Here is a 16,319-nt window from a genome sequence, read left to right as displayed (position 1 = left end):
CTCTTTAATAAAAGATCGAAAAGATAGTTCATTAAGTTAAGAGTTTGCGAGCTTGTAAACAGTTTTTCCAAATTTTGTCTGAAACACTGCCAGGAAGTTTAGTTAAAAAAAACACTGCTTGTTTTGTACATGTTTGTTCTCTGTAGTTTAGAGGTCACATTTTGCTGCAAGGGGAAGTTATTACACTTTTTCTGCAGAAAGGCATCAGGCTTTTCTTGATAAAAAAAGGACATGATCGCAAGAGGGAACATTTTTATCTTCAGGCCAAAGATAAAATGTCCAAGTTGAACTGAAGCCACTTTTTTTCCCTCTGTGTTTAGTCAACAAGGAGACTCATTGGTAATTGTCACAGGACAGAACCTAAGAAGATATTTGTGGAAAGTGACTCTTTGTTAACTGAACTCAGTGGACGGAGGCCAGGTCATCCTCCCACATCTTTAACTCGGGCCTGTCCGCTGTTAAACCGTTCACCAACAGGAAAGAGGAGAGTGTCATCACTGGAAACACACGGAACACCCCCTCCTCTTGCAAGTTGAGGCTCTCCGTAAAATCAAATCAGATATAATTCACATAACCTCTGGACTACATCTCCACTTCACAGCTCCACACAGAATCGCTCTCAACACATCCTGTTTATGTTGGGCCGAAGGGTTCCGTGCACACACACATGATCCTGTTTTCAAAGCTTTTTCTCATGAAACAGCAAATCGCATCTGTTTCTCTTGACACAACAAAAGTCCAAGTGTTCAAATCAATCTCCTGGCTCACGCAACAACGAACCAATGATTTGTCTTCACTGGAAAAGGCCGTAAAGAATCTTTGAATATAAAATGAGAGCTTTTGCAAGTCGACAATGCACAGAGGTCATTTGCCATGCAGAGCAATATCTTCTGTGAGAAAGTGTGGGGGGGGGGGGGGGGGGGGGGGGGGGTGTCTAGTTCACAAGGCGTCCACTCTGAAGCTTCACTGAGCTTCTCTCTCTCTACATTAAGAGCCGCTGAAGTCCCACAAAGGAGCAGCTCCAAATTAGGAGCACAAAGACGCCTCTGTGAGAACTTCAGAGCGAATTAATGAGCACTGATACACATTCTCACACTACAGTGTTCTTCCCCGGGCCTCAGCTGCACCGCCGCAAACAACACAAGCTCCTAAATGCAGCACAGAGCCAACGCAGACGCTTTAAAACTGACCTTCTCTGTCTTTTTACTGTATAATATCAAAGTCCAGTGCAGGGTGAGGGCATGCTGGGAGTGAAAGTGTTACTCCTGTGTGCACTGTCCCATCTGGTTCACAGCTCATCTTAGATTTATTTTAAAAGTCAGCAAGAAGTTATAGTAAACATCCATGGAGCATTGAACGCCTCATTTCTGCAGAGCATCCCACCCTCCAGGTTCGTGGGAGCACACATGTCCAACACTTGGGACTGATTAAAAGATGGGAATGTGTCAGCTGAGCCCCTCAGATAGTAATTACCAACTGTGGCATAACACACACACACACACACACACACACACACACAAACACACACACACACACACACACACACACACACACAGCATCTGACTAATGCAATATGTGGCCTCTTCTAGTGTTTCCACAGTCATTTTTAAGTTAAGCAGCAAATCATTGAGTGCAGTTTGGTCAGGAAATACCACAAAAACAACCTTTCACCTTCATGACAATGATCAGAATCAACAGGATCAATTCCTGCTGATCAATAAGGACTCACATTGAAAGGTGTGGCCATGTGAGCACCAGGACTTTAGTAAGGGACAGTGGAGGCACCCAGCTGATCTGGACTTCAACACCTCCACAGACTCGAGCAGAGTTGACTGCAGGGATCCTGTCAGACTTAATCTCCCTAATCGCTTTCCTCGGGTCCTTCAGCAGGCGGCTCTAATGCCGAATCTCCACAAACCGGGTCAGATAAACGACTTGCTTTGAAATCAGTTCAGTTTTACGCAGCAAGTCGGCGGCGCGCCCCGAGAGTTTGGAGCGACAATAACAAAACAAAAAAGTCAGCACGCTGTCACCACCACACAAAGAGCGACACTCGTCTTTAAAGCCGCAGAAACACACACTCTCTCACTCGCTCACACTGGAACACGTGTTAGTACAACTCACCCATGTCTTCTGTTGTTGTAAGTTTCCCCCACAAAGTTCCCGGTCGGCTGAAAGTTGGAGCTCCTGCTGCAGCTACACTGGTGATGCGTCCTGGGATGCGCACTGGCCGCCTGGCTGCTCCAACACCCGACTGCTGCGTCCCCTTGGAGAGGCAGCCTTAGTGACGTCACCACGGAGGAGGAGGAGGGGTGTGGGGGGTGTTACTGATGGGAGGACGGAGCCTTCATCAGGAAGTTTTCAGGGGTCCACTCAAGCCAGGGCCGGATATCATGGTGCCCTAAGTAGGGTTTGTTTGGGGCGACCTGCCTCTCAGAGGATAGACCAGCTTTTATAACTTATAACTTCATTTGAAGCCAGTTAGATTAAAGCATTGTCTTAATCATTATAATTAAAGGTCTATTGGCAGAAATTATAAAATATTCCTCGTGAAGTTTTCACCAGTGTGTTTCGTCCAAATTGTACGAATTGTTGTTTTCTTTGCCCTTTAATTAGCCCAATATATTTAAATCCTTTATATTTTCATCAGGAGCGGGTTCTCTCTACGGAGGCCGCCATGTTTTTTTACAGTTGTCCAGACTGGACAAACTAAACACATTTTGAGTTTTTATGACAGCTGAAGGTTTCCACAGCTTCTCCTTCATGTTTGGAAGGGGAGGATGAGGTGAGGGCTATTCAGCTGCAACATGTAACTTCACCACCAGATGTCACTAAATGCTGCACACTCAACCTTTATAACATACACACCTGTTAACCACCATTTTAAAACCGTCACCACAGAGGAGGAGCCCACATCAGGTAGTTTTCACTGGTTCACTCAAGTTGTCATGATTCTCGTTATCTAAAGGTTTCGAGCAATCCTGAGTTTAAAGTCCTCCTGGAAACAAAGGAGAGATTGTTCTAAAACATCATCATCACATAATCTGACTTCATTCAAGATTATAGCATGCAACTCAAGACTCCAGACAATCACCAGAGAAACACAGTGATGAAGAACGTTGTTGCTATCAGGTCGGCTGAGGTATTTACACAGGTCAGAGATCACGAACATCCAAATCAAAGTTTTAATGATTTCTGAAGATCATGGAAGATTATTAACAACACAACTCCCTGTTGCCTGTGGAAGCCTTTATGTCGGCCCACTTACACATCATGGGTGTCAGATCTTATATCTCTCATGTTCAGCCTTACCTCTGTGATAAATGACAGCCTTTCACAAAGATGAAGCCTTCACAGAAACAATGGCAGTCATCATCAGTCCAGTGTGCTGGTATCCGGTATCCAAGGAGGTCCAAGAGCACCCCCCCCTCCCCCCTAATCCAGTCCAGTCTTTTCACTGTTGGCCAAGTGGGCAATTCTCAATGGGTTGTTTCATGGACAAGCAGGGCAACAGCCCAACATGGAAAAAAACACAACAGTCTCAGAAAGACAAATATTTAACTGGACAACTTCAGAGTTACAAAGACATCGTCATTTTTTCAGAAGTACATATTTATTTTAATTCTGAATCCACAATTTCTTTGTCACTTTCAGGCTGCGATTGTCTCAGTTTTCAGGTTTTCTATTTGGAATATTTTCACTTTTCAGATGCTCAGAAATACAAATCTTTGTTTGTGTGTGTGTGTGTGTGTGTGTGCATGTGCGTGTGCGTGTGCATGTGCGTGTGTGTGTGTGTGTGTGTTTGAATAGAGGACCTGCATGGGAACATTCCAGCGCTGTGCTGCCTGTTACACACAGCTGGTATACAGCAGCCGTGCAACTGTTAGTAGGGCGGACCGTGGCAAAACAAAACACATCAGACAAACCCTGCATGTTTTATCTGATGTTTTACTGGACATGTCATTCACGAAGAAACACATAGAGGACGTGACGAGAGCATCCGGAGAACGTTTGATCAACAGGTGAAATACAGACGTTGAAAACACATTTTGGAATTATATCATAAAAGTGTGAAAATTACTGTCAAACTATTTATTGAGTGTTTGACTGGTTTTAACTGTGATTTATCTCATACATGTCATTGTCGTCAGGTCGTTAAATTCATTATTATAAAGAACTTGTATGAAGGTTTTTGTTATAATCATTAATATAAAATAATATTGATTCAACATTAATATTGATATTGACTTTTAGTCTCTTAGCTTTGATTGAAATGTGTCATATTGTGTTTAACTTCATCTACATTTAATTCTCTTGTTTTAATAGCTACTCTTTTAATTCCCAGTGTTTTCTCACAAAAGAGGGAAGAAGTCACAGCTGCAGACTGAACGTTTCGTCAAATTTAATTTGTGTTATGTTTCTAATTAAAGAACTCGCACAGATCAACAGGGCTGATTTCAGCAGGCGGTGGAGGCACATTGAGGTAACCCTGCAGCGTCTAGTTACGAATGAAGAAGACCTGCTGAAGCACTGCGACGACAACAGCCTCCACGGTCACAGACCAGTGAGAAAATGGCAGACAGTGAGAGAACTTTGAATGCTACACGACTTGATTGGTGGATACAGGCCCAAGAGGAGTTCCTTGACGTGTCGGGTCATACGCTGCATAACAGAACTTGTGTAACAAATCAAATTCCCACAAAGGATTTGTTTTCCCTGAGATTTGAGGTCTGGTATTGATTGTTTGCTCAAGATAATTTGATTGATCCCTTCAGTTCTTCGGAATTCCTTTCTTGAGGTAAACAGATGTTCAGAAACAGGCAACTTTCAGGTCTGAAGTTTAGCTCAAGGATAAGCTTCTAAAATAAGTTTTTAAATAATATTATCAACTATAAAAGTGCTCAAACCTCAGAGAGTAACGGCAAAAATGTGTCTTCATGCTATTTTCATTCAAAAATAGCAAGAAAAAAAATCATCAATGATAATAACCATGTGGCTCTATGTAAAAACCAGATCCCTTTGAATTCAGAGAAAAATCCTGATACTTTGACCTTGTAGAGAAGTGAACAACATGTGAGGTTGAAGTGTGGAATCAACATCTGGTTTAGTATTTGAGAAGAAGTGGAAAATGATGTTTCGTTGCCATCTCAGGGAAAATACAGAGGGAACATGTTGTTTACCACGTTCCACAAAAGAGTTTCATCTACCAAACTTGCCTGTAAAACAAAATCCTGCTCACAAGTTGAAAACATATGCCACCCAGGGACAGAATGTGTTTGTGCTTGGATCTCTCATCCAAAGTTTTTTCAAACATATCCTCAACTTCTCAGAGGCTCACAAATCGCCTCTAATTTAGAGTTTAACAAAATAAAAGTCATATCTTGGAAGAGTTGTGTAATTCGTCAGTCTCTGCTGGAGGTTCTGCAAACACAAAGCATCATCAGTGACTGACTGCAGCGGGTCAAAGGGAGTGATGAACATGAAAGCAGCACTGAGCTCATGATATTTATTGCTCCCTCCGAGGCCCCATGGAGGAGGTCAAAAAAAAAAAACTGCTTGTGGCACAGCTGGGGCTGAAGAGGAAGTTGCATCCAGACTAGTTATCTTCTCAAGCCTATGTTTGCAAAAAGAGAGGATGTAAAAAGAGAAGTGAGAGTGGATCAAAACACAACTGAGCTTTGGTGGAACATCACTGTAAACTGTGCGTCTCCCTTCTGTTGGGAGTGGCCAGATTCAGACTCAACTTAACTTTTGGGAACGGAAAAACAAAGAATAAGTGTGCACACCCTCGTGACTCAGCCGGCAGAGATAATTGGGTCATAGCAGCTCTGTGTGGATGCATCATTCAGTCCAGCATTGATTGTGTGCTGAAGATAATTTCATTGATTCCTTCAGGTCTCCTTTGTTTGGATAGAACAGATGTCAAGAAACACAGGCAGCAAAGATCAAGTTACTGCTCACACTCACAGACAGTGAGGTTGGTGCACACACTCGACACTGGTTCCAGCTCACATGTTTGTGTGATGCATCAAGAAGAAAAGTCTCAGCTGTGAATTGAATGTTCATTGAGCTTCCTGCAGTATGTCGACAGGAAGGAAGTTGAAACAGACGTGAATCAGATTTACTCTCTGACCTAAACTCCTGCTGGTCTCCTCCACCACTCCCATCACTTGTTGGCTGGCAGCTATTATAAATTCAAGTTGCTAGTTAGTCAACATTTCACTGACAACGTGTTGTGTATGAGTATGTTTTTTATAGGTGAAGATCCTTTTAATTGATTCTTGAAGTTACTGATAACAGTTTTCACATTAGTCTATACTGTGCTGCCCCCTAGTGGGTAATTTCATGGTTGCCACAAGGTGTCAGGTGCAAAAAACAGAACGAACAGTATTTTCAAGATTTTCAATTGTCCTTTTGAATGGAACCTCGGAACAATTATAAACCTTCAAAAACATTACCTTACCTTTAAATCATTTGGATTTTTGGAGTTTGTTTTCTTTAATGTGACATACACATGCACTTTCCAGAAGTCCAATTTATCTACAATGCTTTTCTTTTGGTCGAGGGAAGGTGATCAATTCGTATCAATTAATAATCCGAATTTAAAATTTTTGCTTGAGTGAAGAGTTGTTTGCTGCAGACATGATATCATGTGATTTTGTTGGCTGTATTAAACCTGTTCTTGCTGCTTTGCAGGAAATAGAAAGTAGTTTGTTTCCCCTGTTAGAAAACAGATGTTCACATTCCATCTTAATCACTCGTTCTCTCACTCTCACTTCTCTATTCAACCCAAACATTCACAGACTCACTCATTAGTTGATTTGGAATCAACAGAAGTGAAGATTCTTGAAAATGTCAAACGCAGCCTTTATTGTCCTTTTGTCAGCAGATTATTCTGCATTTTCAATTAATAAATATTATAAATGTGAATTTTTTTCTTCCCATCACAAATGTTGAAAGTCACATTTCTCCAGAGGACGCCTGTTATGTTACTTGAGAGATTAAGAAAGCGGCGTGCTCGAGTTTACCTGAGGGAAATTATCAGCTCCTTGGATGACAGGAGACTTATGTCATTTGAATGGTATCGCCTCCGAGCAGCTGCTCTCCTGTTGACTCTCCTGAGTCCTGGATAAAAGCATGTAGTTGTGTGTGTGTGTGTGTGTGTGTGTGTGTGTGTTCTGTTTCAGCTCTTCAGATTTACATTTATGAAAAAGAAATAGAGATCCACGGTACAAGGAGCTGATTGCTGGATTATAAAAAGCTTGCTAACATTTATTTCCCATTTATTCTTTGGGATATTTTACTGATTTCTTACCGATATTTTTTCAGACATTAAAGAAATATTTGTGAGTCATTTTTTTACATTAATATTTTTCTGCAGTTTTCCTGACATTTTATCATATTTATTTTATAAGGTTATTGTTGAATAATCAAATCATATTTTCTGTTGGATATTTGATGATTTTATTTCAAATATTTACTGATTTTTAATTAAAAACCCTAAAATTGCTAGTATTGTATTAACATGCTTCATACAGATTGTTACCTGTTGTTAAGGATAAAATCTCATCTGCCATTGAACTTGTAATTTTCTTGATTATTTTGAGTATTGCATCTTCTATTATCACTGAAAATGTATTTCTGTTTCATTTCTAAAACTGTGAGAATTGCACATTAAACCAACAGACATAGATGTAGTCACCTAATCAATATATTGAATAGAACATGGATGAACAACCTTCTGAAGCTCATCTGTAAACACTTGTCTTTGAAACTATGATCATTCCCAAAGCAATTATGTCAAACTGAAGAATTCAAGCTTTATGTTGAAGTAATGCACCATAGTGTCAATTTGCTGACCGCCTCTCCACCGTCCTTCATCATAATGTCCCCGCTGTGTCTTTCACGAACTCACTGTCAATATCAATCAGACATGAAAGCATCCTCTCAATCTTTAGTCATTTACATACATTTGCTGACCTTTAAATGGAAACGTTTCAATGTGGGTTTGTACTCACATCAACAAAGAGGACTCTCAGTGAAGCCATTAGCCATTAGCAATCTAATACGTCATTCACACCCTGCAGAGAGTGAGCTCTCTGCACTGTAGTTCACTTATTTGCCAAATTGATTTTATCTACTCACTCGGTCTGTGCATGAAGTATAATTCATCTGCAGTTGTTCAAATTCACTTTACTGGAATATTTCATAATTTCACTGGGTTTTTTCCACTTTTGTGTACATATGCAAATGGATGATGATGGGTGTGATCTTAATGTTCAGTAGCTGATATTACCACACTTCCTGGTGCTGTCACAAGATAAGATATAATCAGATAAGATATGATACGATACGATAAGAAGAAGATAAGATAAGATACGATAAGACGAAGATAAGAATGCCTTTATTGTCATTGAACAGGGTGTACAATGAAATTATAAGATTATAAGATAAGAAAAGATACAATAAGATAAGATAAGATAAGATAAGGAAGCATAAGGAAGTAGCAGCACAAAGGAAATACTGAGAATTAAATAAGAATAAAATAGAAATACGACTGTATTGACATATATTCAAATCTGTTTCCTCTATGTGCAACATAAAGAGGGAATAAAGTTTGAGTAACTGTTCAATTCGTCCAGTTCTTTGTAACATACACGACACAACATGTGCTGCAGCCTCTGCTCAGCAGATTCAGAAGGAAAGAACAAATGAGGTGACGCTATGACGCTACGAAGCACTCGCCACATTCATATCAGTGTGACGCAGACAAACCTATCACATTAGGACACACTTTGTTGTCCTCACGGTCACATTAGATTGTGCACCTCAACATGATCTATATGCTCTGCTCTCACTGTACTGAGATGTTTATGTTAGTGGGAATTCATTCCTGCCTGCAGCTCCTGTGTATCGTGGGAAATTGAGCTTTAATGGAGAGCACGATGTTAGACTGCCTCTTGCTGACCTGGTGATAGCAGGGCTTCATTACCATTTTCAATTATTTCACTCAAGCTGATTTTAGTCTCCGGCAGACTGAACCATTTTGACCCAAATTTACTTTAGATGTAGCAGTTTAAGACCAGGACGATTAAAAAGAGTGAATTATCTCATTTAACTTCTCACACTTAATTTCCTTTGCAACATAAAATTGCTTTTTCAGGATGTTTGAACTTGTGTGTTATTAAGTATTGGTGTCGTTAAACACTCTCTACTCAGCCACAGAGGCTCGTCATTAGAAAACAGTTCCAGTGAGAAAAGAGTTCATCACTGAGCCTCAGTCACATTGATCCACACTCTGAGGTGCGTGTGTGTGTGTGTGTGTGTGTGTGTGTGTGTGTGTGTGTGTGTGTGTGTTTGTGTGTGTGTGTGTGTACCCGTAGTTGCTATGTCTTTAGGACAAACACTGACCTTGTCAGGACCAGCAGACCTCATGGGGACCAAAGTCCAGTCATAGTGAGGCTCAACTTAATTTCTGTGTTCCTTGTTAAGGTTACAGGTAAGATGGGAATTGTGGGTAGGTTAGGAATATGTGTATGTGTATGTGTGTGTGTGTGTGTGTGTGTGTGTGTGTGTGTGTGTGTGTGTGTGTGTGTGTGTGTGTGTGTGTCTGTGTCTGTGTGTGATGTTCAGGTATTATACATGTTGTGAGGACTTGTTCAAACTGTCACATTATGGGGACATAAGCAAGCATGTCCACATAATGTCAATCATTCAATGTTTAGGTGAGGCCATGTTTAAAGCTTAGGGTTAGATAAGTAGTAAATATAGTTAGATAGATGGTTAGAACAAAATGTGTGTGTGTGTAAATGTGTCCTACATACTGGACAGTTAATGCTTGAATCTCATCGCACGATTTGCTGCTTCACTCTTCATCGGGATGTGGATGAAGCTGCTTTTTGGACCTTTCACGATCCACGAGATCCACAGAGGGGAGACGTGCTCCTGTCAGGCATCGAGCATCTCTCATGACTGCATCAGTTGCACTGTGATCAAGTTGTTCTCTCTCTTCTCTGTGTGTCTGCACAACAGCTGAGTCTCCGCCTATAACCCTGGGAGACATGGGACACAGTGTAAATATAGTGTCCTGTTGTAACGCTCAGATCCACTCCAGACGATGACAACACGCTGCTTGATACAATAAGTTACTGTCAGATCTGGGGGGGGGGGGGGTTCCACAAAGGAAATAAAAGTTAAATTACCTTGTTAAGAAAAAATAAACTAAAACAACTTATCCCTCCCCCCCTTATCCTAAAATAACCCTAACCTAAATCCAACAATATCCATTTAACCAACAAGCAAATTTAGATTATTTAGGCAAAAAATCTAATTCCAAGCTTCTTATTTATTTTTATTTTTTAACCACATATCTGACCTGTGTCTCCTTCTTCATCTGTTTAAGGATATTGACTGATGCCAACTTAAACGTTGCCTGATTGTTTCTCTGCGGCCTGATGAGAACAGCTGCTCCGGATCAATACATCCATTTGTAAAGTAAAATCTAATTGGAAATTGTTGCCCATTTGTGGCCGCTCTCAGACGCGCAGGCAGAGGCGCTGGCAGGCTGGCAGGCGGGGAGGCAGAGCCAGAGGGAGCTTTTGGCCAAACCAGATAAGAGTCGTTTGTTATCTGCCTCATGATGCGAAATCAAACAGATTCCTCCGCTTATGTGGATCCCTCTTCTCCAATATATATTGGCTGTATTTAATTGTTTTCTCCCCCCCACACACACACACACACAGCTTTTGAGGTTCCATTCGTCATCAGAAAAATACAGCTGCTCCAATCCGCTTATCAATGTGTGTCTCTGTGATGTTTCCATGGAAACTGTGTTTACTGCCCCACAGTGTTCTAAAAATGGTTCCAAACTAAAGTGAGAGCAGGAGGCGAAGACACGAGGGACAATGACGATGATTGACACTGTAAAAAGTGAAATTTAAGACTAACACATATTCAGCTTCTATGAATTTCATACCTAAAACTGTAACATGTCAAATTGTTTGGATTTATCCATTTTTGTCTCAAATGGTGAAAATATCTCTCCCTCTCTTTTTCCTTCTCCCCTCTCTTCTCTCTGTCCGTCTTTTCTCTTCCATCCACCCTCTATGAATCTTGCTGGCTGCTCTGGAGATGTGCACAATTTAGTTATAAAAGCAAATTAGAAATTGACTTTGACCTTGTGTCAGTCTGTGTGCAGTGAAATGGTGGAATTAAAAGCCCTAATAATGTAGTCATTTCTCTTTTTCTTCTAATGATATAATTTTTTTTTACTTGCATAAACTTGGACACTTAGGCATATTTCTTATATATGCCAGGAGAAGATCCTTTGTGAGTGTGACTGCGTCCTCCTCGTCTCCACACGCTGATTATTCCCCCTTCAAAGCCTTCACCTGAAGGTGGAGGACGTGATTGAAATTTGCTGCCAATTTTCTTTTTCAAAACACGAGAAGAAAGCACACGTAAACAAACCACTCATATCCATGGTCATCTGGTAATTATCCACTGGATTGTGTCTGATTCTCTGCACTTTCATATTTTGAAAATAACGCTATGAGACATCTTCAGGAGGAGACAATTATTAGCTGTCTCACATGGAGGAGACAGTTACAGCTCCGTTCCCATGGCAATCAGCTCGGAGGAAATAACTTTGCATTCATCAAGTTCAAAGTTGGATTAAAGTAGCGAGAAACTGGGGTTCAGCAAAGCTCTGGCATCTTGTTCCACCACTTCAGTGTGATCGGTGTAAAGAGAAACCTGACCCTTTTCACAGTATATGATCTTAATGACAGGCATTTCTTTTCTTTTGTTGTATTTTTCTGGTCACTGTTAGCTCGGTGCATGGCTGTGAATAAATGAAAGAAAAGTCTGTGATGGTTCTTATTAAATAATGTATGAGTTCAGACCAGTGACTGTTCAGACAGTGAACCCAGTCAACCTTTGACTTAATGAAAGTGGAGCTGCGAGCTGTCAGGTACGTCCACTCGGAGCGTCTCTCAGCAGCCGAGGGTCTGACCGCTACACACCACGTCCACCAGCCGACGAGAAACCACACACGTCCTCCAACATCACACCTGAACAATTTGACTGTAAAATATATGAGATTCCTTGATGGAGTGTATTCTCTCTTGTTAATTCAAACACGTGGATTATCTTTTCCTTCAAGTTATACAGTAACAACATCTAAAATTACATCATCTCTTAATTGTCCAATTTTAGACTAATATATAAAATGTTTAGAAGATTTTGTATGTTTGTTTTTTTTGTAATATTTGAGGGTGGTTTTCATATAAGCCATAACTTTTACCACATTCCATATTTTTAACATTTCATTTATGTATTTTGTTTTTATGTTGTGTTATATTTACTAAACTACATTATTTTTTGGTTGTTTTGCTCATTTAATTTGACATTAAACAAACTGTACCAGTTCCTCGTGGAACGCTGATAGCTTTAGCAATTATTAATGATTGATTTATACTTTGTAAATCAGCTGTAAATAATTAAGGAGAATACCTTTTTGGTTTAAGATGCTTTACTAGCAGCTTATAAAGAATCTGACATTTTGTAAAAGCACATTATTGTTTTGGTAATTGTAGACGCATATTGTAGCTAGAATAACTAGACTGACATTTTCGGCATATTGCAACAGATCTGGCTTTGTAGAAGCAGCAGCTTCAGATATACTTTATTGAACATTGTAGAAATATACAGCTCAACTAAACACAAATTCAGTGTATATTTATTTGGGTGAGAAATCTGTTTTTATTTGTATCTTTTGTAACATTGTCATTTTGCAGTAAAGCCTCTGATTGATTTCATTTGTGAATGAGCCTTTAAATTCTGCACAACAAAAGCATTGGCTTCTTGAGGTCGACCTAAAATTTACCGAAAAGTAATTATTGATAAACTCAAGAACAAAAAAAAATGGACGCCCTCTACCTAATCCAGTTCCTGACACATAAGGATGCCAGCTTTGAGGACAAACTTTGTGGAGACACAGCTGTGGCTATCGTCAACCTGCATCACTTTCTGATGGTTTTAAGACAAACGTGATGAAAAGGAGAGGAGACACAGCAAGAGTCCAGTCAACAAGATACTGATGCTTGATAATAGAGAGCCGTGTTTTCTTCACGCAGCAGTCACAGGGACAACCCTCCCTCCCTGGTACTGTAAGCTGCTCACTTCTATAGAACTGTATTCTTTTCAAGTGAGACAGTCAGTCATCTTTAATGTCCTCCTCCATTTGACAGGCTGCATGCTAATCACTTTTGCGAAGCCATGTTTGTGCAAGCACATCGTGTCTTGTTTTCTAACAGAGACACTTAACCGGTAGAGCCGAGCGCGCTCACTTCAACGTTCCCTGTTTCTTCTGACGGACCCGGAGAGATGCTGCTGCTGCTGCTGCTGCTGCTGCTGCTGCTGCTGCTGCTGCTGCTGCTGCTGCTGCTGCCACAGGAATTTTCCTCCACCACATTAAGTTGGAATATCATCACATGCAAATTGATGTTCAACATTTAAGAGCTTTTTCCTCCCAATCTAAAGAAAAACAAACAGAATAAACACTGCCCCTCTATGAATGTCCTTCTCATGTGTAATTGGTCCCGTGACATGCATCAAGCTCCCCTTGAACGAAAAGCTCATGTAAACCAGTTAAGCAATCGAATTCGCATTCAATCTTCAATATATTCTTGCATCACTTTGACAGCTGTGCAACTACAGTGACAACGCTCAGCGAGACAAGCCCGTGAGCTAGAAATAGATAAATTGTGAGCCAGTGTCAACATGGAGCAGCCGGGGAGCTGCATGTGTATATGTGCTGCTGCCGCTGCTGCTGCTGCTGCTTAAGATCTGGGTGACTGCACAGACACTGGGACTCGGAGGAGACGTCCCTGACATGCAGATGTGAATGAAAACATGATGGATCCACTTGAGGAGTAATTGCTTAACAAACTGAACACGCTCATTAATGCTGGATGTGACGTACACGTCCCGTAAAAGTGTTGTGGCATTTTCCGTTGGGCTGATTGAATGTGCGGAGACAGAGGGGCTGCATGTGGGGCTGTGTATGAGTGTGGGGAGGGTCTAGACTGTGGGGGATCAGCAGGTTTCCAGTGCTCAGTGATGGAGAAAGGCTCTGTGGCTGTCAGGGGGCTCCCACTGATGGAGGAGGGCTGTGATTGACAGATAAGTCACAGAGAAGAGCTGCTCTCTTCACTTGGCCTGAAGGATGAAATGACCTAAGGAGTGGAGCATTTAGGCCATCCAATCACCCTTGTCTCACATGACTCCATAGCTCCTATATATCTCAAACATGTTCCTGTTGCAACCAGAGTGGCTGTATAATCTATACATGTGTATCTCTTGCTTGTGTATGTAGGTGCTTCAATTTAGCTTCTCTTTGCTACGACGGAGAGCTTATGATAATTGTGTTGCGGCGCTGGAGAATTCTCAAATCCTTTGCTTCTTTTCAACAATCCACTCATTAAATCCTGTGCATTCTTCCTCAGGAAAAACAAACAGTGCATGTTCTCATCAAAAAAGATAGCACCTCCCGCCACAAGTTACTGTCTGCGCATCCCCCTCGCTGTAGGATCAGCTCCATGAGTTGAATTATAGAGCGAAAAAGTCATTAAGTGGGATAAAGATACAAGGAATCGATGGGGGGGCGATGGATACTCCTACAGCTCTCAATCGTCTCCAGTCCAGTGCACATGAGCTTCAGGGTGGTAAAGCCTGCTTGTTGTTTCCAGGTGAGCTGTCCGGCCGCTTCACAACTCCTCGATTCATCGAGGAGGAGGAGGATCAATTACAACAGACTACATGGAGCTGCCAGCGGGTTTACTGCTCTGACATTATACGTTTGTGTTGCGAATATAGACACAGAAATGACAGGCTATATTGCTGCGTATAGGTTATTTTGGGATGTGGTATTAGACTGCACAAGAGGAAACCTCTGGATTTCATTTTAAAGTTGTAAATCTTGCTGGAAATCCTTTTAGACAACACAATAAGCCAGATGATGTAAACCCCTTAATTCCCCGCAGAAAAACAGGCAGCGGCAACCAATCTTTGTTGTGTGTGGGCAGCTTTAAAATAGCTCCTGTCTCGAGCCTGTGATTTTTTAATGGTCGTGTGGAAACTTGCTGGATAAATGAGACAGATGGACATCTCTTGTCTGAAGAATCGTTCGGCTTTATCCACTCCTTCAGAGGTACACTACATCTCCCTCGCTCTCTCTCCCCCCTTTAATGGCACACAGATTTGACTTGTCCTGCTTTAATTATGTGACCCACCTGGCCCAAAGACTTTCCTTATGGAAACTAATGGCCAATTGAAGCTCTGGCTCGTTGTCATTACACAGACGAGCCAAGTGCGGCTGTCTCAGAGATGAGTAATAAATGATTTAAGTGCAAAGAGGATTTTGGCTCTGGCCGGCAGGAAATGTATTCATTAAAGAGACGTCACAAAATATCAGCTTTTATAGATGTTGTTTTTCAACTTGGATCAGACACAGCGACACCGGAGTCATCTACATAATAATTCCACAAACTTTTGTCTGTGTGTCTATAGATCAAATATCTCATGAACCATTCATCTTATCAACTTCACACTTGGTGTGTGTATCGATAACGGCCCAGGGTAGTGCCATGTTTGGTGCCATTTGGACACATGTTACATTCAATGTTAATACAAATTGAATAAACAGGCACCTGCTCTGAAGCAGTCAGTGGGGGCGGGGCAATGTGCCTTCAGTCAGTGGACCAAGTTACGACCCCAGATACAGCAGTGGTCGCCAACTAACGACCAATGCTGCGGCCGATTATTTTTATTTTATTTCAGACCGACACAGAAATTCACAGGAGTCCTTGATGCTGATCTCCATCATGGCAGCAACATTCATAGAATCAAGTTGTAAAACCACAATGTTCATTTTGTTGATGCTTTATTGTGAGGTTTTATTTTGAAAAGTTGGAAACTTCGGTCTGAAGATCAAGGTGTCGATGCATTGTATGAAAAAATAAGTTTGGTGAATCATTCAAAATTCAATCAAAAAATGATATTGACAATTATATAAACCAGGTAGGATGAACACAAAGTTTTCAAGCTTCACTCTGCACCATACAATAAAAAAGTACAAAAAGGGACAGTATATTATAGAACTGTTTGAGGAGGACTAACTAAAGACTTGGAATCATTCTGAAGTAGCTCTGGTACATTAAACACAGGACAAGAGAACAGCCCTTTACAAATACAGGTTTATAGATAGATGAACAGAACAGAGGTTTAGAACAGGCACTGTGCTATTCATGCAGGATGAA

General features: G+C 41.1%; 1 protein-coding gene across 2 annotated transcripts in view; it reads right to left on the bottom strand.

Moving 5' to 3' along the window:
- The window catches only part of gpm6bb (glycoprotein M6Bb), a 31,716-nt gene extending 29,420 nt beyond the window's left edge, over nucleotides 1–2,296 (bottom strand). For both annotated transcript variants that reach the window (XM_020089863.2, XM_020089864.2), the window contains exon 1: nucleotides 2,125–2,296. In XM_020089863.2, coding sequence (XP_019945422.1) covers nucleotides 2,125–2,128 — 4 coding nt within the window. In that variant the 5' untranslated portion in view covers nucleotides 2,129–2,296. The remainder of the gene's footprint in view (nucleotides 1–2,124) is intronic.
- Between the last annotated feature and the right edge of the window lie 14,023 nt (nucleotides 2,297–16,319).

The sequence above is a fragment of the Paralichthys olivaceus genome, chromosome 10 (assembly GCF_024713975.1).
Source record: "Paralichthys olivaceus isolate ysfri-2021 chromosome 10, ASM2471397v2, whole genome shotgun sequence".
Taxonomy (NCBI): domain Eukaryota; kingdom Metazoa; phylum Chordata; class Actinopteri; order Pleuronectiformes; family Paralichthyidae; genus Paralichthys; species Paralichthys olivaceus.
This window is presented reverse-complemented; position numbering and strand designations above follow the sequence as displayed.